We start from the raw sequence: 26,825 nt of genomic DNA, 5'->3' as shown, positions 1-26,825 counted from the left end.
ATTCTGCCAATAATTTGTGATTCCTTTCTGTCTATACACTCCTTTGCAAAGCTAAAGGAGTATAGATCTATGCCTATGTAGACATGAAATAAATACAGGAAGAAAATTCAATTTAAAAAGGCAAGGATTCATTTTATTTCTATCAATGGGCCTCAGATGCACTTTTGAGACCCAAGGACTGTCAAAATTGATGGGGGAATGTCCTTCTGTATGCTGTTAATATATGTTTCTCTTACTGGTTGATGAATAAAACACTGACTGGCCAGTAACCAGACAGGAAGTATAGGTGGGCTATGAGATGAGGAGAATTCTGGGGAGAGGAGGCAGAGGGGAGCCACCAGGGAGATGCCATGTAGCCACTGAAGGAGTAGGTCTGGGCATTCTCCAGTATGCCAAGACCATGTAGGAATACTTAGATTAATAGAAATGGGTTAATAATTAAGAGAGAGCTAGGCAATAAAAACCCTGAATCATTGACCAAACAGTTTCTAATTAACATAAGCCTCCGTGTGCTTATTTGGGACTGAATGGCTACAGGACCAGGTGCGACAAGAAACTCCATCTACATAAAATTCCCAAGAACATTTTCACCTCTAAAAATCTTTATCACACCATGTAGCTGAGGATGTTTAAAACTCACCTTAGGATATCTTTAAACTTCTACTTCACAGCACATGGTTCCATTTTATGTGAGTGCTAAACCATGCAACATTCTCTGGCATCACAGAGCTCAATGCCCATCGTAGACTGCATTAAGTCTGTCATGGTCTTTGCCAGTCTTATTTTATCATTGTTTTCTATAAACAATTTCAAATTATCTCTGAGTGAAAATTACTAGTAACAAAAAGGCAAAGTGATTCACTACATGATCATATTATCGATTTTCTTAGATAAGTTTGAGTGTAAAATATTTTCTGAATATTTTTCCTAAATAAAATGAACTCTGACTTCAAGAGACATTTACTAAGTTGTTTCTCCAAAGGCCCCAGATAAAATTCTGAAGAAAAAGTCTAATAAACAAGTGAACTTTTTAATATAAAAAATACAGCTCGAATCTCGTGAACTATTAAAATAACAGTATTTATGCATGTTTAATTGACCTCCAAGTAATAAAGTGTGAATTTAAAAAATACTTGACAAAATGACTTAGAGAAAACATCTCTAAACAATGCACTGCCATTTACCTGAACAAACAATGCAATGATGGCAATGCCGTGGGGCTTCCCAACTGCCTCATCGATGCTGCCAAACAGTGTGGAATTCCAGTGGATCAGATGGAGCTGAGGGCAAAACACAGACAGCATCTCTTAACACACTACTCAGGAAAGCAGAGAGCCGATACCCAGAAACTCCGTGGAGTCAGGTATAAAAAGGGATCGCGACCAGGCACAAGCAGACTACCGCCCCAAGCGAAGTTCTCTGTAGAGTCCTCCCTATTTCTGTTCAACTCAAGGCAACTCAAAGATTTCACATGGGATGAGCTGTCTTTCTCTAAATCCAGGTGCTGTGGATTACAAGGGAATAAAACTACAGGTTGAGACACACTATTACTCATCTGAAGGATGGAGGCAGGGTGTGCAGGCCCAGTGGTGGAGTGGTATGCTTAAAGCGCTAAATGTGAACCCTAGTACCAACAGAGAAGGGAGACTGGATTATGACCTGCATAATTACCCAGTATTTCCAGTAAGAACCCTTCAAAAGCCATTCTCAAAATCTGGTAAATTACTTCAGTTCTCTGAGAATATCCAGAAACAGCATACTGTTGGGGGGGTGTTTTTAGAGAAACATCATTTTTTTTACTACAGATAAAACCTTACCTGTGAAGCAATGGCAAACAATGCCTGCCCCGCTCACCTCGCAGAGCTGTGTGGCTTTCAGGCCTCTAGAATAGACACTTGCTCCTACAGCACCCACATACATTGTAAGCTGGCAAATAAGATGCCCCACATGACCTCCACATGCACCCCACCCCCACCCCTCACACCTTCCACACCACCAGAGAAGCAAGAAAACCAGGAGGACTCTAAAATAGACATGCAAGGTCCCTAGGAGAAGGGGAAAGACATGATCTCCTGAACTAATTGGGAGCATGGGGTAAGGGAGAGGGAATTAGGAGAAAGAGAAGGAGAGAAGAGGAGGGGAGAGGAGGACATGAGAGAGCAGGAAGATTGAGTCAGGGCAAGAATAGAGGAGAGCAAGAAAAGAGATACCATAAGAGAGGGAGCCATTATAGGTTTAAATGGACTCCAGACTGATAACTGGGAAACCAGCATAGGACCAATCCAGATCCCCTGATCTTGGGTGTCAGTTAGGAGGCCTGGGCAATCTATGGGACCTCTGGTAGTGGATCAGTATTTATACCTAGTACACAAATGGACTTCGGGAGCCCACTCCACATAGAGGGACACTCTCTCAACCTGGAAACACAGGGCGGGGGTGGCCTAGACACTGCTCCAAATGATATGACAGACTTTGAAGATCCCCTATGGAAGGCTTCACCCTCCCTGAGGAGCATAAAGGGGATGGAATAGGAGGTTGGTGGGGGCCAGGGGAGGAGGGAAGGGAGAGGGAACTGGTATAGACATGTAAAACAAGCTTGTTTCTAATTTAAATTTTAAAAACATGAAAAAAATAAAAAATATATAAAAGCATATCTAAAACTTGATCATTATGCAGTTAAACACTTTAAAAGTTCCCCAAAGACTACCATAACGATAGCCTAAAATTTTGTTTTCAACTGTTGAATTTGTTCACAGGCTTTTAGTTGTGAAAACGAGTAGTTCTCAGATTTTTGTGTCTGCTCTTGGGGCTCTTTTCCTCCCATTGGGTTGCCATGTCCAACTTCAGTATGATAGATTTTGTTTCATCTTATTATATTTTGTTTTGTCATGTTTTGGGGTCCTCTTAGAAGCCTGTTCTTTTCTAATTAGAGACAGAAAGGGGGTCTATAAGGGAGGGGAGGTGGAGAGGAACTGGGAGGAGTAGAGGAAGGGGAAACTACAATCAGGATACATTGTATGAGGAAGAAAAATATTTTCAATAAAAGAAAAAAATGAAAACATTAAAAATAGAATTGGCCACTAGAGGGAGGTAACAAAATTAGTAATGGAATCAGCTACCTGAGGCCAGGCTGTGAAACCTCACCAGGACATACCTGTCCAGTGGTAACTATTGAGGCACCACCTTCGGAACACCGCCTTCTATCACTTCTCAATTAATAGTAATGTGCTAAACAGTTGTAATCTTTCTTCTGTGCTGCACCAATGGTTTTCAAAAGCCCAGTGATACAGACAAGGCCTGGCACTTCCTGCTAAATCAACAAAGGTCTGAGCCCTCCCTCTGGCAGAGGGTATTTTTATTCATCATTACATGGAGTCTAAAGAACATTTGCTTCTCATAACAATATAATGGGGCACTTTTTCCAGAAATAAAACATCAATACCCTTTTTAAAAGCATGGCTTTTTGCTTTCTGTTTGTTTGGGGCTGTGAATTCCAGTTTGGTTGGCTACTCTTCCCAACTCAGCACCTGCACATTCTTTTAAATGCTGTAAAGCCTTAAGGGTCCCTACTCTCTCTGTGTGCACAGTGCATGGCGACTGTTTCAAAGAGTACTGTACAAGGGGGCAGAAGGGGGACCTTCTAATAATGGAGCCTAATTAAACCACATGATCACGATCAGTGTACCACTTGTCACACTGACAGTAGGTGTCTTGATATGCAATGCAGATGGTATGGGCCTTTGTGCTCCTTCCAGTAACTCTTCACTACAATGTAATCAAAATGCCAGGCAAAACCATCTGGCCAGGACATCTCAGAACTATCAAGAAGAAAGGTAAGAAGATGGCATAGACAAGAGGAGGCGAGGAACACCAGAGCACCAACAGTAAGAAGGTCTCATAAATGGGATTTTGAGACAAAAGGGAATTCCATAAGAATTAAGGAAATCTGAAAGAAATAGAGACTTAATAACGTAGCAGTGCTAGCCCACTGATTCTAACAAATGTTGATAGGAGAAAATTGCTATGGGGCATATAGTAACTTTTTGTATTATCATCACAATTTTTCTGCAAAGCTCTAACTGTTGTAAAAATGGTGATTTTTTTCCCTCACTTAAAAAAAAAATAAAGGAAACACTAGCATTCCAGCCATCCTAAGATAAACCAGACAGCAGCAGTTTGTGGTCCTCACATGTCTAACACAATAATTCAAAATAAAAGTAGCAAGACAGTCTCTACCACCTCTCCTTGGTCTGCCTGGGTCTCTACCTATCACCTGAGACCTGGTCAGGACCAAGAAGACTTCATCTCAAAGTCAACAAGCAGTCCCAACTCTGACACCAAAGAACCATCATAGTCCTGAGAATTTATCTTCCCCTGAAGACAAGAGGGAGACCACCCATCTCCACGTGAAAAGAGATTAGATGGCCAACTCAAGTACCAGGTCAGTTTTCAACACACCCTGGAAGCTGGCCAGCCTGCTGACTGCGCCCACAGCAGGGACCAGATGCATAGTCTGCTTCTCAGCTTTTCGGTTGCTTTGCTCTTCCATTCTCCTCCTGTGAGGGACACTGCCACAGCCTCTGCACACTGGAAGCAGCAGCAACAGAATTCATTTTCTCCTACTTCAAGAGGCTGCAAGTACAGGAATGAGGTGCCGGCAGAGCCGCCTCCATGTGAGGGTTCTGTCCCTGGCTTGCAGGTGGCCTTCTCTGTGTCATCACATGGTCTCCCCTGCATGTGTGTCTACGCCCTAATCATTGCTTCTTACAAGTACACAGTTATATTGGATGAGGACCAGAGCATCAAAGTCCTTTCCTAATTACCTTTATGAGGAATTGATTTCCAAATACACTCATATTCACATGCCCTGGAATTTGTAGGGGACACGATTCGGTTAATAACCTCCTTCATCTGTCTCACCTGAGGTAAGCAAGATTGACCTAGCTGCAACCGTTCTGAGTTGCAACGGCCATGCCTGTACAGAGTAGCCACCATGTGTTTTCCTGAAGCACTATACTATTTCCAGCTTATTGGCGTGTGGAGTTCTACAACCAAGACCCTGGCACTGCCACCACCAGGAGAGTGCCTGGCAACTTTACTGCTACTTGAGACAAACCAAGTAACGGCAACTTGAGCGAAGCCAGTTTTCATGACCACTCTCTAAGCCCCTCCACATCCCCCAGATTGTGGGGATCCATTGTCTGCCTGCCCGCCTTTGGCTTCTCTTCCATCTGCAAGTTCTCCATGGTGCTTTATAATACTCCATCTGCCTCATTCTTCAGTCCCTGCGCACCTTCCGCCTCTGTCAGGCAGGTTTCTCATGGGATTTTCCCAGGACACTCCCCTTTCCTGTCTTGCAATCCCAGCATGGTTTGTTTACCTCTCAAACACTTGAAGTATTCAGAGTATGCCTGTTCTCCACAGCCCCTCCTTTACTCCCATCGTTTCAGCAGTTCTTCCTTAGATGAATGTTGGTTCAATTCCATGAATCAAAGTCACAGGAGGAGGGAAATCATTAGGCATATGAAGAACTAGAATACCTTTGTGGGGACCTAAGTCTGGCAATAATGAGAGAGTGCTGGAAGGCAAGATCTGACTGCAAGGTGCTTTAGATTTGGTCGTCGTTCTAATGTGGAAACACTAAAGTAGCATATGATTACAATGGTAATGTTATGCTACTTAGAAGCAATCAAACTTCCCCATCACCCTCTTTCCTTCCAGGGCCTTTCTGGCAGTAGAGAGAATGCACCAGAGGCTGGAATACAAGCAAGGTGAGGCCACAGGAGCTACAGATGAAAAACAACCATAGGGATATCTGCTGGTAGCTTTGGGTGGGAAGAGGAGTAGGGCTGTGAGTCAAGGCTTTGCTATGTAAGTCAGGCTAGCATAGTACTTACTGCATGGCCCAGGCTATCCCCAAATTCATGCAATTGTCCTTCCCCAGCCCCTGGAGACTGAGATTACAGGCCATGCTCCACCATGCCTAGCTTTTAGTATAGCTACCTTTATATATTGTTACAGAGCTAAGCTATGGAGTTCGATTTGGCCAAACACCAGTCCAGATGTTGTTGTGAAGGTATTCTGTAGCTGTGATTACCATTTAAATTAACAGACATTGAGAAAACCTAGTTGTCCTCCATAGCACTGGTAAGCCTTATCCTTGAGAAAACCTAGTTACTCTCTGTAGCATTGGTGAGCCTAATCCGCTGAGTTGAGTGCCTTGAGAACAAATACTCAAGTACCTTAAAAAGAAAAGAATCCTGCCTCCAGGACAAGACAAAATCCTACATTAGTTTCTCACTAAACTCTAACTATAATGCCAATTTCAGAAAGGATTTCCTGCCTCCAGTCTGTCTTGGGGATTTGGGTCTTGCCACTCCTCAATCACAGAGACCAACTCCTTAATTTAAATCCTTCTCTTCTCTCTCCTTTCTTCTCTCTTCTTTCCCCCTTCCCCCTCACCCCACCTTTTCCTAGTCTTTCCCTGTGCCTGAAGAAAAGAGTAATATGGGTTGTATAAGCAAACAAACAAACAAACAAGAATAGTGACCAATGGGGGTCTCTGAAGAAGAGCAGGGAGGGTGAGAAAAACGGGGCCTGCTGGCTAAATGAGCAGCACCTCCAATCTATTTCTCTAGGACTGAACAGAGGGTTCAGGGATGTGGGAGGGGCAATACACCACACCCGCCCATGAGACACAGTGGTTACAGCCTCTGCCCCTGACACGTGCCTTTCCAGTTCATGTCTGCTACCCACCCCAAAATTCATAAAACACACAGCACTCTTCCTTATCGGTGGTGTCTTCTCCATGTTTGCAGTTACCTGTGGCCAAAAAACTATGCAGAAATAATGTTTTAAATAGCTTTTATCATAGGCATTGATATAATTTAACTCTTTAATTATTAGTAATTGGTACCCTATACTGTGTCTAATTCACAAATCACTCTACCATTGGTATTTACACACATGAGGAACAGTTCATAGATATGGAGTGCGAAAGATCCAGTTTCAGTCATCTACTAGAGGCCGTGGAACAAATACCCTCAGACAGAGACTTTGTTAATACAAAAATGCATGAATTCTTTATTTAATAGACTGTGCATGTATTGTTCTGATGGAGGTAGTTCAGCAAAGGACTCTGGAGACAACTGGATTTGACTTGAAATCCACACACTAAGACCGTGGTTCACAGAGTGATGAAGCAGCTGGAAAGGGAGGTGAAGCCACTTTTCCCCCATCGTCTTATGAACTGTCTTCTGAGAGGCCCAAGTAGACAGCTATTGTGAGTTGAAGGGCCTCGGTAGATAAACTTCAAAGGCAGCCATGGCGACAAGTGCAGACTTGCTGGGGGCGTGTCTGACTACTCCAAGAGCAAAGGGAAAGGCTGCTACCCAAGTGCCTGCAACTCTGGACTCTCAGAAGTCATGTGCTCTCACAGCCCTCAGCTGGGCATCACAGGCTAAGATTCTTCTTTCAGCCCTGCACTGAAGCCCTGGGAACTTCACAAGTCACTGCCTCCTTTGAGCATCAGGCAGGCTCTCAGTAACCTAAGGAGCACTTGGTTACTCACACCTCTCTGTCTCCCCACGGGCTCACTCCTCCTGTAGACCCATCCTATCTTGCTGTCATTAGCATTGATTATCTGTATCCAGCACTGTCACTGAAGCAAAGAGGTGAAGTCTGGGGGTGGACAGCAGCGTCCCTTGTTTACAGTGTAGACCAAACAGCAATGCTGCTTGCTACGTAAGGACTAGATGGCATTGCCAGGGCTTCAGAGGGCCCACTGGGCACAGCCACCTAACTCCTTCAAAGGACACTGGAATAAAGCTGACCCCTAGCCCAGGACCCAGCTGTTGCTAGTCTATGAGGAGCCTGGGTGGTCTTTGCCTCGGAAATACATGATACAGCGGGTAGTCAAGGGCTACCTTGTTCAGACCGAACCCAAACTTACTGTGGCTACCAACCACTTTCAGCAGGTCAAAGGTTTTGCTTCTTTGTCGTATCAGGTGTGTCAGAGCAGCAGAAAGTGGTTTTCTCTAACAATCAAACCCAGACTTCCTTTACAATTATTTTCCCACCACAGGACCTCAGTAAGAGACATATTTTACAATGATCCATCTACAAGAGTGCTGAATGACCAGGCCACAGTCCCAAGACATCAGACTACAGGCTGAGTTATAGCCTGCTACAACTTATTCTCTTCCAGCTGCAGAGAAAATCCTTGACTGAGTTTTCACTCTAAGGCCCACAGACTCTAATTTTCTGTAATTGATTGCATGACTTTGCCATTAGTTCCAGAAAAATGTCAATCATAATATACTTAACTCACAGCAGCAGATAAAGTGTCCAAAGTTGTGAAACTCTGATACACCATAGTCATACGGTCATTTGTTTGTCACTGAGTAAAGTAAGTTTCAAGATTCCATGGAAGCTTAACAGAAATCTATCTTCAAGATAAATGAAGTTTATTAGTAACAGAAATAGCATGACAGCATTTGAAGCACAAAAGGATGAATCGCAAGAATGGAAAAAGCTGTAAAATCAGGAAAGGCCCCTGTGGCTCAGCAGTCTCCCCAGGCACTCCCGTGAGTTTTCTGGAGCCTCCTATCTGCAAAGGCTACATGGCATTTCCTTTCAGAGGCTTTCTTGTCACCACAAGGAATCACTTCTAGAAGTGACACCAATTCTTTTCAAAGGTGCACTCTGGCTGACTCTAGCAGGAAGCTGCATCTCCCAGGCTTCAGGCACCAGTCCTTATCTGCACTCACCAACGCCTTTCCTGCCCCTACCATTCACATTACAGAGTCACACTAATCTCTCAGGAGCCCAGCTTTCACATTTCCTCTGTTCAAAATCTCTAATTTCCTTTATTTCCTGCTCCAGTCAGACTTAAATGTCCCTGATCCTTTGCTTCCCCACTTAACAATCTAACACTCAAGGCAGAGTGACCCAGACTCTTCAGAATGACTCCATTCTAGTTACCTTCCTCCCACTTTGCCTTCCCCAAACCTGTGAAACCTCTCTATCCTCTGGCCTCACCCGACATGGTAGAAAAACAGACCGGAGAAGGAGGTGAGCTGTGAGACAGGAGGATAGGGAGACAGTGACAGCTGAGAATCTAAACTAACAGATACAAGAGACAGGGAAGAAAGGATGGAGAGCTAACTAAGATCCCCACAAACATGCCACCAAAGGTGAGATGAATTCAGTTTTAGAATGTGTGGCCCTGTTCTAGACCTGTGAGGTAAAACTAGAGCTGCCCTGAGACTACAGGTAGGGAGACATACCTGGGATGGTCTGGAGATGCCCCCAAAAGCTCACATGCTGAGAGCCTGGTCCCCAGTGGGCAGTACTATTTTAAGACATGGTTAGAAACTTCAGGGGGTGGGGCCTAGCTGATGGAAATGGGTCACAAGGATGTTCCACTGAGGGTACTACCTTCCCACACACACACACACCAGTTCTTGGTCACCACAGAGTAAAGAACTTTCTCTCACAAGCTCCTGCTGCCTGGGGTCCTGCTCATGTGTACACAATCAGATGGCTGTGGAATGAGTGCTCTGAAACCATGATCCAGAACTCTAAAAGCCATGATTCAAAATAAATCCTGCCCCTGAAGCTACTTGTCTTGGGTATTGGGTCACAACAATAAGACAACACACTTTTTATCCTAGACAAGGGGAGATAAACATGCCATACTGAAAGTAGGTACTGCCACATGGCAGAGGGTAGATAAGAAAGATGGGTTAATGTTGAAACATGCCGTGCATACATTTCTAATACAGCTCATTTAACATTGTAATACAAGCCAGGCATTGGTGGTACAAGCCTTTAATCCCAGCACTTGGGATACAGAGGCAGGCAGATCTCTGTGAGTTCAAGACCAGCCTGGTCTAAAAGAGCTAGTCCCAGGATAGCCTCCAAAGCCACAGAGAAACACTTCTCAAAAAACCAAAATAAAATAACAATGTAACACAAATTTCTAGTCCTTGAAAGTTATTATTATCAACTATATAAGATAATAAGGAAATGTAGGTTAGTAATTACAATAATGTGACTACAACTGAACTTTTAGTCACATTAGGTATGTTTTCAAGGTCAAACAGAGATATATTTATGAATTACATCTTCAAACACTTCAGAGATCTACAGAATATGGCATTTAAAATGTTTTAATAACATAGATACTGTTTTATGACAATGAGACATGTTTGCTCCTGGCAGCACCAATCTACTTCAGAGAAGATGATGGGCATTGAAGGAACTACAGAGAAGTTGATGTGTGTCAAAGAAACTCCACTTGTAGTTTACTTTCTTTGTGGCATAGGTAAGCCAATGGGAAAGAAAGTGCCCCTGCCTTGCCTGCTGACAGTATGCTGTCTAAATTGACAAAGAAGACATCAAAGACAGTAACTGCAAACCTTGCCAAGACAAGGTAAGACAATCCTTCAGAACATCTTGCCTCACAGATATGCTAGTCCTATAGGCTGAAGATGGATGCCCTAACATTGCAGAGGAACCATGGGTGACTGTCCAGGCAGCCAGTTGTTTTTGTCATTTCTCACATATATTGGAAGTGGCTTGATTACACTTCCTTGTTTCCTCAATTAATATTAATTCCTTCTCAGGTCTCTGAGGAAGTTGAAGACTAGATAGTATAGTTATAGTCTTCCTTATTTACCAGATTCAGAAAGGAAACTCACTAAAGATATGTAAAGTGCAAAGACTGAGAGACATTAAAAGATAATTTGATAATGCAAATTAGAATAGAAAGTAAATTAGGTACAAGACATTGGACTTACCAAAATAGGATAGACAATGGACTGTTTTCTTTGAATTTGTCAAATGCAGATGGACTAGACATTGCTGGTACTTATTACCTGTATACATTTTTTATACTTACTGTACTTATTATACATAGTTTTTCTTATGTTAACTGTAGCCTTCTTTTTGTATTATACAAAAAAAGGGAATTATGGTGATGTATTATTTATAATTTATTGAATTTAAGAATGCAAAGGTAGCCACAAGCCATGGAGCCAGGCAGTGGTGATACACACCTTTAATCTCAGCAGCCATACCAGCAAGCTATAGAGCTAGGCAGTGGTAGCACATACCGTTAATCCCAGGACTCAGGAGAAAGGCAGTCAGATCTCTCTGAATTCAAGGCCAACCTGACCTATACAAGAGTGAAGAGTAACAGAGCTCACGCCTTTGACCTCAGTACTTGGGATCACATACTTTTAATCCCAGCACTAGGGAGGTACAGACAGGAGTGATTCAGCTAGGCAGAGAGAGGTATAAAAGGAAGAAGGAAAGGGTCTCAAGTAGAGATTTAGTTTCCAGATAAGGAAAGCAATTGTCTACGAGGATTTGTGGAGCTAGCTGGATCATCCTTTCAAACTGAGGTAGAGGTAAGAGCTTGTGGCTGGCCGCTTTGCCTATCTGATCATTAGTTTGAACCCCCAATATCTGTCTCTGGGTTTTTATTTTTCATGCTACAGGTTAATCTAAGCCGTAAGAGCTAGTTAGTAACAAGCCTAAGCTATCAGCCGAGCATTTATGGTTAACATTAAGTCTCTGAGTGGTTATTTGGAGTAGCTGCCAGTACACAGAGAAATCTTGTCCACAGTGGATCTCTGTAAATTCAAGGCCAGCCTGGTCTTCATACTGAATTCCAGGACAGAGAAACCCTGTCTCCAAAAAAAAAAAAAAAAACCAAACAAACAAAGAAAAAAAACAAGCCCTCGTTCTCTGTTTAAGCGTCAATCCGCCTGTGGTACTGAGATAAATGATAAAAACAAGGACTGAGCTTGGAAAACGATGAGAAACGATGAGAAAATAGGCCTATCAAGTAAGTTTCTGAAGGAACCCAAAAAAGTCCAGACTTCTGTTAGCATAAATGCGAAAGCATTTTTCCAGAAGAAAGTGGCCATGGATCATGCCAAGGCTTCAAGAGCTGCAAAGAACAAGGTGGCAGGGGCAGGAGTGGGGGGATAGCACACATGTTTTTTTTTCTTTTAACTTTCTGTAGAAGCAGTTCAGAGACAAAGGCAGCACGTGAAGGCATCCACCAAAGTGAGGCAAGGCCATTCTTTCTAGGAGGTGGGCAGGGATGTCAGCAGACAGCCGCCATAAAGAAGTCGGCTGTCACACAAGGAAAAGCAGCATCCCTGACCTTCAGTCTTCTCATCTACTGCTTTAACAGTCTAGAGTAAAGCCAGAGGGCCTCACACAGGCTGCAGGAAGTTTTAATAATCGTGAGCATTCACGAGACCTGTGAACTCAGGTGTAACTAGATCTGGAAAAGAGTTCCCTCCCCATCTGTGGTCATGAGCTGCCTTCCTCTGAGCTAGGCCACCATAGCATACTTCCAGAGGACTCAGGCACCAGGCCTTGCTGTGTGGCCTGGGTTTGCTTGGCTGCTTTTCTTGATGCCAAAAGAAGACAGGCATGGCCGGTGAGGTTGTATCAAGGAAGCAGCATGTCAGGCTTGGAAGATGAGTGTCTCATTCTCCTCTTCTTTACTAAGGAGATATTTTAGAAACACACCTGCAAAGCATCTGGAGGCACCACGAGCTATTTTTGTTCGTTTATTTTTTTGTTTTGTTTTGTTTTCATGGTGCCAGGGATCAAACCCAAGGCCTCATACACACTAGGCATACAGGGTTATGATTTTTTATAAGTAAAAAGATATCCTTATGATAATCAGAGATTGAAAGACAAAAAGGTATTAAGTATTAAAATGCAAAGAAAAAGGGAATCACAAGTGATGAGTGTCAGTTTGGAGGGCTACATAGCAGTGTTTCTCTAGGGTCAATCTCCATCCCTTAGCTCAGCAGCAGCAGCACAATGAGACTCACTCTCAATATGCGATGTGGCTGCTTTCTGAGAAGTTCATCTCAAGACATAGGCAGATGTCACTGTGATGCATGGAGCAGGGAATGAGGTACTGGAAATTCTCTCTCAACCTGACAGCCACTTGCCTAAACTTGATTAGGAATCATGTCATTTTAGTAAAAGAGACGCAGGACACCACTGACAATAACAAAATGGTATTTGTAGTATTCCTCAGGGAAGAACCTAACAGTTCAAAGGCACCCAATATTTCTATGTAATTTATAAAACTTTTCTATGTAATTTGTAAAAATGACTTCTCCTTTGGAGTAGCGTGCTTTCCTCTCTGAACACTGACTTCCTTTTGTTTCTTTGCATGTTGCTGCCCTGTTAGGGAACATGACACTGTGACAACAGTAGGCTCTCTCCCAAAGTGAAGGCTCCTGTAGGAAATTCACCATGAAAGGTGCAGAAAATCTTATAGGAACTGTCATGTGAGTCAAAACAATGAAAAACTGTGACATTTAAAAATATTTTATACTCACTATAAAACCTAAAATGGATTTTATATGAAAAACACGCTGAAGAGCAATGATAGTTAAATTGGTGCACAAGCTAGACATGATCACACACACCTTTACCCCAGCACTCAGGCAGAGGTCTACGAGTTCAAGCCTAGTCTAGTTTACACAAATTCCAAAACAGCCAGAGCTGCTCGAGACCCTGTCTCAAAAGAAAAAAAAAGTATGTAAGTATACAAAAAAATTTAATTGCATGCTGTTCTCCTTTCTCCTCATATGTCAAACTACTTTTTTGGCATTGGTTTCCTGGTTGCTCAGAAAATAGCCAGTTCCTTTATAAAAATCTGAATTATGGGTTACAGAGGCAATTAAATAATCGTTATAATTTAATCTATACTGCACTTATAAAGAAAGCAGAGTAAAGAGACTATCAAAGGGTCTTGGTAGTGTTTAATGTCACAAAGATTAAGTCTGCTCATTTGGTATAGTGAACAGTGGTGACAACCCACTTTCTCATGGGGATGCATGCCACACTTGAGGAAGTAGCTCTAAAGCAAAGACTGTACTCGTCTAAGCAGTTATTGAACTGTTGGGCCCATATATTTTGGATATCTATTGTACCCAGCCATGCGTTCTGGAGAGTTTCTATTGTCTTTTAGATGTTGGCTGATAACCACTGGATGGCCTAACCTCAGTGCGGAATAACTCGTATTCTAAATAGTAACAGCCTTGGGCCAGGGCAAGTCTACACCCACCCTGAAGGCTAGTGAGATAGTGAGACATGCTGGTGTGGGGTGCCTGAGGGCTTGAGTATGTGCAGAAAAGGAGTGTCTCTAGAATTAAGGGAAATACTGCTATCAACTCTTTATATATGATAATAGGTGTCTTCTGCCATTACCCCAACCTTTGGATGGTTACTTAAAATGTTGCAACAATAGACCATGGACTTCAGTATTAACTGATTGCCCTCCTGATATGACCAGGAGTCTCTGTCTCATCTTTAACATCATTGGATAGTTAGCTTTCCTGAATCCACACTCCCCCACTGAGGGTCAGACCTGGGGTTGTTCGGTTGGTTCCGATTGCAGCCCCAAAGTCATCAGTCTGTAATACTGAACATCCATATTATCTATGGTTTAATGTTCGCAGTTTTTGCCATCACAAACAAAAGACCTCAAAACTTTTTATTAAAAGACCCAAGGTGTGAATAAATAAAAACATGAATTTTATGGCCTAATGGAAGAAAATGAGTGAAGGATTAGTACATGACCAGGATGTCACAGTTTCTGCAAGATCCGGTTCTCTGTATTGCATCGATCATCATTAGAATAGTAGATGCTATCATGATCATGGCTAGGACTTGTCTCCTGTGAGGCACATGCAGAAGTTCAACACCCAAGATGGCAGCTGTTGGATGGTGAGTCTTCTGAAAGGGGAGTAAGTTTTCAAGAGGCCTGCCTGTCCTTGCAGACTGAGCTTACTCCTACTGTTGTATGTGCTTGTTTTCTGTGCTTTGACTTTTGAGCTTAAGTACTTGCCCTCCTGACTTCTGCTACAGTGCAACAGCAGAAAGCAGTTACCAACAGGGGGCAGTATCCAGTGCTGTGCTCTTAGGACTCTCCAGGTCTAGTGCTGGGAGCCAGATGAACTTGTTTTGATAATCGACCTCTAGATCGGTGGTTCTCAAACTGTTACAATGCAATTCACAACAGTGGCAACTGCATATCAGATATTTACATTACAATTCATGACAGTTATGAAGCAGCAACAAAATCATATTATGGCTTGGGGTCACCACAACCTGAGGAACTGTATTAAAGGTTGGCAGCATTAGAAAGGTGAGAACCACTGCTAGGTAGACATATGCCATTGTCTCTACCCTTAAGAGTCAATACAGTTAGTTTTCTGTTACAGTCTCTATATGATGCAAAGAGAAATTTCTTTAATGAGGGGTAAGTACTTCACTTATTTGTGAGTATAAAAATAACTATTTAAAATATAGTTAAAGATTATGGTGATTTAGCCACAGGTAATTAGCTAGGATTCAGTATGAGGCATGGTTTCCTTCCTGTTGACCAGACCTCAGGTACAATTGCCACCAAGATATGAACACCTCTATTGTACCCTTAGGGTTATAGTATCACACTAGATGTTGTGGTGATTCATAAGTGTCACCACTATGTAGGACTTTCAAAGAACAAGTTACTGTGGAGTACAGAGTCCCAAAAGATACATCTATAATACAACATCTTGGAACACAGGACAGAAATATTGTAAGAATCAGAGAACCAGGAATCCCCTGTGAGGTTGTGTCCTCTAGAAATATTGAGAAAGCTACACCCATGAAGTCTCACCAACTTGGCTGACTAAATATGACCTGAATAAGAACAAGCCAATAGACATGGCAATATTATGGAAGTGGGAAAGCCCACAAGCCTCAACCATAAAAAAAGAAGCACAAGTAACTAAGGAATGCTAAGAGCAGGCTAAATTGTCTGCCTTAGTATTAAGTCCCTAATTGTGTATCCAATACCATGTGGTCAGCCCTGAAGTCATGATCATATACACACAAACAACAATGAGCAGAATGAGTAGGTTGTGTGTGCACTTATAGACACATACGCAGCAGTAACAAGGAAAAAGACACCATGATTTTGAGGGAATAGGAGAGAACATATAAGAGGAGTGGAAGGAGCAATGGGAAATAGAAAATGATATCTTACTTTTTTAATTAATAAAGTAAAAGTTAATACCTGGGCAGGTACATCGCCTGACTAAAGGATCGCCTCTCAGGAAGGCGGGTCTACTTAGCTATGTGCTAAAAGTTAAACAATTAACTATTACTTTAATGGGATAATGTGTTTTTCCTTCCTTGAATTCCCAATCCCTAGTGTAGTCCCTGTGAGCCACAAAAAGGGTCAGCTGGATCACTGCTTATACCCTTTCTAGCATAACTTTTTTGAGGTGCTGGCCAGAGCCTGCATATGCATCCTCTGATATTCAGGACTCCTTATTCTTTCTCATGTGGCTGACCTCCATGCTGGCTTAACTCAATAACAAGGCTTGTTTTCCTTCTCTTCCCCATTCTCCTTTAGGCAGGTGCCAAGGTTTACAGTTTGCCTGCACTGGGGTTTTCTTCTCAACTCTAGTAATACTGTCTTCAAGCCATCATTTGAACCTTTTCTTAAATTCTTTAACTAAGGAGATTAAGAACCCCAAGAGGGAACCCCAACACCACAGTCAGCACCTGCTTTCTTTGTAAATTACCCAGTCTTGGGTATTTTATTTTAGCAACAGAAAATAGATAGACGTAATCATCAATACAGACTCTGCAAAAATAAACAATGATAAAAATGTAAAATAACCTTTCAAGGTTCACAGAGCCAATAAGTGACAACAGAGCCAGAGCTTGAGCATAAACAGTGTGGCTTTATTCTAGCTTATTCCAAAGAAGGGGGATCCAGGAAGTATGAATGGAGTGGAATTCAAAAAATGAATGTTCATACAAAGATTAGGCAAATAATAAAGTTTTCTGTTGAAACAAAATAACCAGAACACATGGACTGTGCAACCCAAAGAGGACCAGGGATCCTGAGAGACTATACCAGAAACAACAACACATCTGGCTGAGCAAGCCATCTTGCTACCAGCAGCAGAAGCACCACCCAAGCTGAGTCTGTTCCACAGAAGAGACAAGATGATCCATTCTGTAAGGTACTGTGAGAACCAAAATTATACTTTGGAAAGCTCAACTATTCAGAGCAAACAGGTGCTGGCTAGACCCCAGGTAGAGTGAAGAGAAACAGGAGGGAGGTGACAGACGGAAATATCATAGTTTGCTTTCTGTTGCAGCAGTACAACAATGGTCAAACCAAAATGGGGAGAGATGGATTCTTTGGCTTACTGGCTACAGTCCTTCATTGTAGGAAGCCAAGGCAGGAACTGAGCAGAGAAGGAACACACTTCCTGACTTGTTCCCAGGTTCCCATATAGCTCCCAATTTTCTACAGCCTATTCCACAGGAGGTGGTACCACATACAGTGGATTGGAATCTCCTGCATCCATTAGCAATCAAGAAAATGACCCCACAGACATGCTCACAGGCCAGTCTGATGGTGGAGACACCTCAACCGAGATCACCTCTTCCCAAGTATGTCTAGGTTTGTATCAAGTTGACATGAACAGTAACTATGACAACTATACAAGGCCACTCCAAATTATATTCCCCATAACACCATTTAACTCTTATTTATTTCCTTAAAATTCAAAGATAATTAATGACACTTTCCACTACAGAAGGCCAAGCCAACACTATCTCTCATAATTTCAATTACCTTCCAAACAATGACGGACAAGTGTGTAAAGGAAGAAGAAACCTGCCCAATGTGCATCAAGGCCAAACTTTACAAAGCACTGCTTTCTGGAACCAGCCTTCAACCCAACCCCAAAAACCCATCTGCTAGGTCAAGCACTTGTCAGCACTCTAGTAACCAGCTCACTCATTTCTGGGAGAGGAAAACAAAACAAAACAAAAAACAAACACAAAAAAACCTTGTCCTTTTCATGATAGAAACACTTACCTATCTTTTCTCCTAAACACCTGTCAACACCCTGGTCCATTCCATCACTACCCTTAAAAGGAACTTTGGTCCATCTCCACCTCTGCCTTTCTCTGCAAGCAACTTCCCTCTTACCATCATTTGAGCCAGAGTATCTTTTTTTCATCTTAAACTAACTGGACCCCAATTACATTCCCACTGCTTTATCTGCCCCAGCAGAATCCTTTTTTCTTAAGTGTATCTCTATTCACCATCCTCATTCCTCCCTGACCATTTCCTCTATGATACACCACAAACTACTTCTTATTCCCACCACTCTATCCACTGGCTCACCCAAGGACCGTCCTTCCGCGTCACACAATCTGGCCTTGGTATCCTTGCTCATTTTGCAGCATCTGCTGTCCCCATCCACACTGACACATCGTCGCTGCCTGTGGGCTACAATACATGTACTCCTTGGCTCCCTCCTACTTCTCTCCAACTCTAGCTCCTCTCATCACTTTCTTCTCACTTTGCTCCTCTGGTTCTCTTTCTTTCCTTCCCTTCACACAGTGTTGGTAGGTGATGCTGTCCATTCCCATATCTTAACCATTACCTAGATGCCTATGATTCCAGAAATCAACATCCTTAACCCAAACAGCCTCTTGACACTAAGTATGTGTGTCAAATTGCCTATTAAAAGCCTTCCTGTGAGGTATTTTAATGTGGCATATCACAGTCCTCGCTACCCCACAGCCCGTGTCACTGCTTGGTTTCTCAGCACTAGTGATGGAACCCAAACCAGAAATCTGTTCCAACGTTTCTTCTTTACACACAACTGAGAGTTACATCTCTCATTCTACCTCCACAAAGCTCCCGAACTTACCCTCGTAGTCAAACTCATCCATTCCTCAGTTTAGGTATCTAAGTCATACTTATGACCCAAATCTAACGGGAGTCAATGCCTTCAATGCTGGTGTCTCACCTCCCTCTTTATCTGGCACTGGTTGTTGCCCACTGGGTACAATTGCAATCCTCAGTCTACAGTATCTAAACAGAACATCTTGCCTCAGGTATCAAGTGTGACAAACTATTTATATTAACCATTTCAAGTATGTTGATAAGAACATTATAGAATGTGTGCCCTCTTTAGTTCCAGGGATGCATAAAAAGCTATTTTAATGGGATTTCAAAATCTAAAATGATTTCATTTTCCTTGAAACACCATAATCAGCTTTTGACCCAACTCCAAGTTTATACACTCACACTTTGCCTAATAATCTCATTATTCAGAAGAATACTTTAGACATAATTACAATATGCAAACTATGTACAGTGAAACGAATTTATCTGGTAATGCTAAGAGACTTTAATTCTCACTTTATCTATAAGGGACTATCAGTTAATACAGTATTCTTGGGGCTTTTTCAATCAGAATAATCCAAAACAAAAATCAGAGTCACTTTATTAAACATGTGAAAGGCGTGCCCTGCAGGGGACAGAGAATGATAGCCCTCATCTCAGTTATGACCTTAGCTTTGGGCAACTTATTTAATGCTTCTTGACCTGATTACTCAGTTGAAAAATAGACATAAAAATTACCAGGAAAATGGGGCAAATAAGATATGGCATGTGTCTGGCTCACCACAGTCTTCACAAGCATTAACAGGAGACTCACTATCCCCTGGGGACCACAGGGGGATGCATTTTGCATTAACCTCATGCTCACAGACAATGCATGGACACAAAACTGTCCAACAATATGAACCACCATCTTCAGAATATTGTGAGAGGAGTGAACTTTGACAGGCTAAACAAATGCATGTATACATAGCAACACATGTAATAGAATTTCACCCAAATCATCCCCTGAGTATTTTGCTTTCTTTCCAAACACATGACAATGAAGAAGGAGGCCCTAATCTGAAGACAAAAAGCTCTGGATAAACACACATGTATGCTTTTCTCAAAGTACTTCCTTGTTTATGTAAGTTTTGTAACTCACTTTAAAATCAAAACATGCTAATCCAACTCAAGAGAGTTGCTTAAGAGAGTAGCATAAAGAACTATTCAGCAAACTTACTGTGAACCACAGAATAGGTGCTCTACCGCGATTTAAAAGGGACTGCACTCTTGAGATCTGCTAAGACTCCCATGGTGTTAGCCACGCAATGCTATAAAATGATTGTAAAGGCTATTCCATAAAACTGGGGCTGTAAGAAACTACTGACCCAAAGCTCAGAGACCAGCTACTTTCCAATGCTGTGAGAAGCTACAGTATCAGATTGCTTGGCTAAAGCATAAGTGGAGCAGAAACATTTAGCGTTTAAAATAAAATGGTCAACTGGACATAGGAAAGAGATCGATTGGTATGAACCTGAATTCAGATAGGAAGTTTTACCTCATTTTCTAGAACTAAACTTAACTTTTGTGCAGATTATGGTGAAATGGGGAAACATCTCTAGATATTATAACTTACTCACAATCCAAGATTTGTCATCAGGGTGGAGATGCAGCTGAGCCACAGAGTGCTCACCTAACATGTAATAGACCCTGCCGACACACACCCCCAAAAAGAGAATAGAAAAATAAACATATTGATAAATTTGCTGGGTAATAAATGCCTGCAATCCTGTAGCCCCAGCACTATATAGACAAACACAGTCCCAACAAAGCAAACAGCAAATATGATAATTATCATCAATGACAAAAGAACTTAAAGTGTCCCTAGGGCATGTCTGAGTCTAGATAGAGTCTCCCCATGTCATCACAGTTGTTTGTGTGGTACATAAATGATACTTGACAACATCTTTATCATCTTAGCTATGCAGATCATTCTCATAAAATCTACATTAATTTTAATAACAAATGAAATAGAAAGAACATGTGATTGCGTTTATAAGATGACAAAGAAATGTCCTACCTTCTAGTGACATCATAGCTATCATAGAAGAACCCATCATTCTTGTATTTATAGCAATACTAACCTTAAAAAAAAGCTGAAGTGTCAATCATATAAAGGTATATGCAGCACTAATATGAGATGCTTGATCAGGATAATAAGCCATTACTGATTTGTGCTATTCTAAACCTTTTTTGGGGGTTTGGTTTTTATTTTTGTTTTTGTGTTTGGTTTGTGTAGTGCTGAGGTTTGGAGTCAAAGCCTTGCACATGGAGCCAGATACACCGTCCCTCACTTATTGTAGACAGAGGTCCTTCTACTGAGGTTTGTCTAAGTTTCCTGTGAAACACCATGCTGTGCTTGGCCAGCTGAAGGCTCCTGGTGTTCTCCAAGTCTCAACTATGTGTCCATGATTAGCTTAGACCATCAGGGTTGGTGAGCATACATTCCAGAGTTCCCACAGTAACAGAGTACCCTGCCAAAGTGCTTCTCACATGTTTGTGGTGCTAAGGGACACATGCCTTTATTCTTTTATTGAAGATTTCATTTTAATTTTAGGCAAATGAAGTCAGTGAAAAGCCCGAACTGTATTTGATATGTGTAACTATGCATTGTGATGGACCCCTTAGGAAAGGAAGGGCCTTCCTTGCTCTACAGTAATGAAACACATTAGTAAATGCTGCTATCGAAATTATAACAGAAGGCTGAGTATAGTGACACATGCATGTAACCAGAGCACTTGGGAGGCTGGGACAGGAGGATAAAGATTTGAGGCAAGTCTGGACCACAGAATGAGAAACTGTCTCAAAAAAAAGTAAGATGATTTAAAAAAAAAGAGGTGTGCAGTTATTTTATCTTTGCTTTACTCTTGTATGAAGCAGCATCAGATATTTTAATCAATAGGCCGTTAAGTCTTTAGCAGTGATGAAAGCTTAATTAAAACAGTATTTGACTAGGTAAATGTACAGTTACCACTTCAAGATACGGTGAGGTATGGTGAAGCAGATATTCTGCTTATAACAGAAGACTTAAGGAAACTACAATTAGAAAAGTAAAGGATAAAAAATGTCTACTAGAAAAACATCCATTGAGTACATAACTACCTAGTGGGGATGGAACTTAGGAGTAACACCTTATGGAAGGAAATGGATTACACACTCATGTGGTAGTTTAAATGTAATTGGCCCACATAATCTCACAGCGAGTGGCACTATTAGGAGGTGTAGCTTTGTTGAAGTGGGTGTGGCTTTGTTAAAGGAAGTGTGTCTCTGTGGGAGTGAGGGATGGGCTTTGAGGCCTCCTATGCTCAAGATGCATCCAGTGTCCCAGACCACCTCCTGAGGCCTGCAGGCCAAGAGTCCTAACTCGCAGCTCCTTCTCCAGCACCATCCCCACCTACATGCTGCCATGTCCCACCATGACAACAATGGACTAACCCTCTCAAACTGTGAGCCATCAATTAAATGTTTTCTTTTATAAAAGTTGCAGTGGTTATTGTGTCTCTCTGCAGCAACGGAAACTAAGACACTCATGATTTGGAGACTTTCTGTTTCTGTCATCTAAATATAAAACATTTACCCTAAAAGATAAAGACAAATTAAGCACAGTGGCTCACAGCTATTATGCCTAGGAAGGTCAAGCAGGAGGAAGTTAGAAGTTTAAGACATGTCTGGGATTACATAGGCATCACCCAGTCTCAGAAATCAATAATAAATAAATAAAGTGAATAATAAGAACACAACCAATAAGAAAAAAAGGTGATTTGGCCTCTAGGAAGCACTGCAAATAATACCATCAAGAAAGTAAAAATTTAACCTATAAGAGAAAACATTTGTAAATCATTTGTCTGATAAAGTTTTACAACTCAACAATAAAACAAATTACCTATTTTTCTTTGTTTTTTCCTCTCCTTTTTTGTTTTTGTAGTCCTGAGGTTAACCCAGGGCCTTACACATTAGGCAAATGTCTTACAGCAAGGCTCACTAAGCCCAGTTCAATGTTCTAAAGTGTATAAGGGCTTTAAACTGAAAGGAATATAAATGGTCAGTAAATACATGAAAAGTACAATTTAACCATCAAAAATTGTTACTCAAAGCCATAAATCTATATTACTTCACACATGCTAGAATGCTCTAGTCAAAAATCTAATGACATGTTGGTCTGGGTGAGGAGAAATCAGTATCTATATACACTACTGGTAGAACTGTAAATAGAACAGCCACCAGTCACCTTGGGAAGGAGAAGAACAATTTCTAAAATGTAAACAGGGAGTTAGCATATGACCCAGAAACTCCTCTCCCAGGTATATAAAGACAAATAAAAACATGTACAGAGAGAAAGACAACATTCATAAACCACATTATTCAGGACAGCCACAAAGTAGAAACTACCCAAATATCCAGCAGCTAATAAGTAGATCAACAAAACATATCCACCCAACAGAAGGCCCTGAAATACCAAGGAACGGTGCGGTAGGGGCTGCCACATCCTTATGCTAAGTGACAGAATGCCAAAAAGTCCACAGAGGCACAATCCTTCTCACAGGAATTGTCCAAGCAGGCAACAGTGGAAGAGACAGAAACTCAGCCTTCGACTCCAGAGAGAGGGGATAGAAAATGACTGCTTCAGGGCTGGGAGCAAAATAAGTTTCCTGAAATTGCAATACAAGTATGGGCTGTAAATATACTAAACCACTGACTTGCTGTTTGTGTAAAAGCAAGAAAATGAATACAAGCCCTCCTCTTGCTTCCAAGAACTGATCATCAGGACTTAAGGCTTGCAGATACAGCCATCTCCCAAACCAAATGGCGAGGTGGGGGGGGGGCAGAATGTTACAGAGAGGATAACAGTCTGAAGACATCACAGCTGAGCAGCTGAATCACATAGCACTGGAACTGTCCTAGTGAGCTCCTGTTCGGTGGGACAAGGGGCTTCTTAGTGCTTTGTAGTTGCATCTTCACTACTTATTGGAAACCAACTCCTACAAGACATGGATGATGTTGACCAAAGCTCACACACAATAAAGAGACGTTTTCCTAATGTTTGCTGAAAATAAGGTTTCACTTAAAAATCAGACAAGGCAGCACAGTATTCAAACTAAAGGCATGAAGAATATAAACCAAAAATCAAAGGCAAGAAAGTATATTGTTTGGGGCTGGAGGCATGTCTCAATGGGTAAGAATGAGGACAAGAGCCGGGTGTTGGTGGCGCACGCCTTTAATCCCAGCACTTGGGAGGCAGAGGCAGGTGGATCTCTATGAGTTCGAGGCCAGCCTGGTCTACAAGAGTTAGTTCCAGGACAGCCTCCAAAGCCACAGAGAAACCCTGTCTCGAAAAACCAAAAAAAAAAAAAAGAATGAGGACAAGACTTTAAATTCCCAGAATCCTCATACTGAAGCCAGGAGTGGCCAGGAATGCCCATAACCCCAGAGCTTGGGAGGAGGCAGAAACAGGATTGCTGGGGCTTGCCAATCACCAGGGCTTGTCAGTCACAAGCCTACCTACCTTCAGGTCCAGTGAGACTCTGGCTCAAGAGAATAGATCAGAGTGACAGACTGGGATGTGTATTAGATAACGTCTTCCAGCCTCCACATACATGCATAGATGCACACATATATGCACATATTACACATGCGCCCCACATGCATACACATACACAACAGACAAAAGAGAAAAAAACTATAATCAAAGGCCAGTTTAAGGTCATACAGTTAAATATCAAATATCTCCATTCACATCAATATTTCCTAAATATCTAGGTATGGATTATATTAGCAGTAATTTATTATTCAGAGGCACTTAATAAATCTCAAAAACAAGTTGACTGCGATGTGAATAAGAATAACATATGCCATTACCTAGGATCATGACTCTTAATTTCCTTCTGGAAAAGTCTTGCATGGTTAAGCTTGCTAAGCAACATTCCATATGCCTGTGATATCAATAAGTAATGGTAACAGGACACCAACTTAAAATTGTAAATGTTACTTATGACAGTGGGTAAAGAAAAGACACTGTGTGTCCCTGGAATTATCATTTCCACAGAAACAAATTGAAACGGATAAATGAGTGAAAATTAGTGTTGCCATAATTCCAGTCTGCTCTGTTCTGAGTTACAGATCTATAATCGCAGCCCCTTCCTGGGCATTTTACAGAATGAATGGCAACTTTCAAGGTCAAACATGTCAGACTCTTCCAACCTCCAAACAAACTCCGAAGCCATCAAGGACTCTGAAGGTCCTTCTCTCCCCACCTTGCTCATTGCCAAGGCCAGCATCCCATTAGAAGTTCTTTGAACAAAACACCTGGATTTTAACAATGATCCCCTAAAGTGAGTCACCTCTCTCGACCAAGGAAATCTCATTAGAGGCAGTCTTCTTGGCATGGTGATGTCTAACTTGTCTATGAAATGTTGCCAGGAGTAGAACATATATAGCAGGCATTCAATAAATGTTTAGTGGGTGAATCAAAAACTTATAGCTGAAATACTGCACAGCAACACCCCACATTAGTCAGATACCACTTAGGTACCAAACATCTGCCCACAGCCATTTATCAGCGAAAACCTGAGAATCAAGCTTTCAGCTTCAGTCCCTAACCAGCCATTCATCCCCAGGCCCCTAATCCCACATCTGCTAAAGCAGACGATTATGAACTATCTGTATTCATGCATTTATACCTACACAACAATATATAACTACACGACTTCACATATCTTATATGCATAGTTATAATTATATTTACAGCCATAAATTTCTGTGAAAGAGTAGCTAGAGAAGGAACATTGGGTCTTGCCTCCCTGTCTATGTGGCATGGGAATAGAGGCCCAAAGATGCTGAAGTGGAAAGTTATGAAGCTCTCTGGGTGTAAAGCACTCAAGAGAGAAAACAGGACTTCTCCAAAGTGGGAGGATGACAGGATGACCGCCCTGTCACCTTTGTGGCCTCAGTAGTTGGCATGACGCCTAGAACTCGCTCTTCTATTCCTTGCTCTTTTACCTGCTTGTTTTATTTACTCAAAACACACTAGCTGCCAAGAATTGCTATTCTGTGAGATGTCAAGACAAACTGCTAAGTCTGAAAATTCTTAGAATCGAGCTGAGTTTAATGATATTTTAAACTTAACACCAATCACAACATCAACATGACTATTTGGCCTTGAAAACTTTCTTCCAATTTTCTTGGCCTCCTTGTAGCTACATCATTAATAACATCATTTCCCCAGGGCATCACATTCAAAACTCGACTCATGAAAAGTATCACATACATGTTTACTTGGCATCGTGCCAAAAAATGACTCAGAATATTTGTCAGCCTTTACACTATCTTTTTCTAACTTCTCCAAAACAGAAGGTTTGCAGAGAAGGGAGATGTCCTTTGCCATTCTCTTGAATCTCACCATCCCAGGGGCTCAGCACTCAGAGGCGGAACCTGCATGCTCTGAAGTTGGAACCCGCCCTGTAAGACGAAATCTGCAGGGATCAAGAAGCAAACCTTCTAGTTCCCCAAAAGCTTTAGCTCTCCCAGAACCAGGACCACCAATACAACAAATTCTAACCATTTTAAGTAAAATTCTATATTGCTTGACACAAAACTGGCTTTCACTTCTAAGTCAAAATTATGTCTCTAATAAAATTTTGATATAGGCAAATATAAGAAATTCAGGAAATCCCATGCTTTCTTAATTGCTGCTTTCAGTCCACAGTCTTTATGGTCTCCCCTTTTTTATATATGAATATCTGGAAGTTATGAGACCTCCCTCTACTGGGAACATGACAAAATACAGATATCTATGTTGGAATATACCATAGGTAATGGAAGCCGATAAAGAAATAGAAACTCCAGAAGCAGCAGTCAACAACAGTGAATGCTGGTAACTCTAGGGAACAAAGATATCAAAATAAATCCCTTCAAAACAACATCATCAGTTAAGAGAGAATGTGGTGATGTTGCCTAGGAAACCAAGGGAGAAATACACATTCTCCTGTGGAGATCAATAAATGAAGACACTTAGACTAAAAAAGGCATA

At 41.7% G+C, this 26,825-nt stretch overlaps 1 protein-coding gene across 2 annotated transcripts in view; it reads right to left on the bottom strand.

Annotated features, from left to right (window-relative positions):
• The window catches only part of Ca8 (carbonic anhydrase 8), a 102,519-nt gene that overhangs the window by 40,813 nt on the left and 34,881 nt on the right, over positions 1–26,825 (bottom strand). For both annotated transcript variants that reach the window (XM_021225226.2, XM_005066731.4), the window contains exon 4: positions 1,185–1,280. In XM_021225226.2, coding sequence (XP_021080885.1) covers positions 1,185–1,280 — 96 coding nt within the window. The remainder of the gene's footprint in view (positions 1–1,184; positions 1,281–26,825) is intronic.

This window comes from Mesocricetus auratus, unplaced genomic scaffold (genome assembly GCF_017639785.1).
Source record: "Mesocricetus auratus isolate SY011 unplaced genomic scaffold, BCM_Maur_2.0 Super-Scaffold_6730, whole genome shotgun sequence".
Taxonomy (NCBI): Eukaryota; Metazoa; Chordata; class Mammalia; order Rodentia; family Cricetidae; genus Mesocricetus; species Mesocricetus auratus.
The sequence above is the reverse complement of the archived record's forward strand: the minus strand, read 5'-3'. Positions and strand labels throughout refer to the sequence as shown.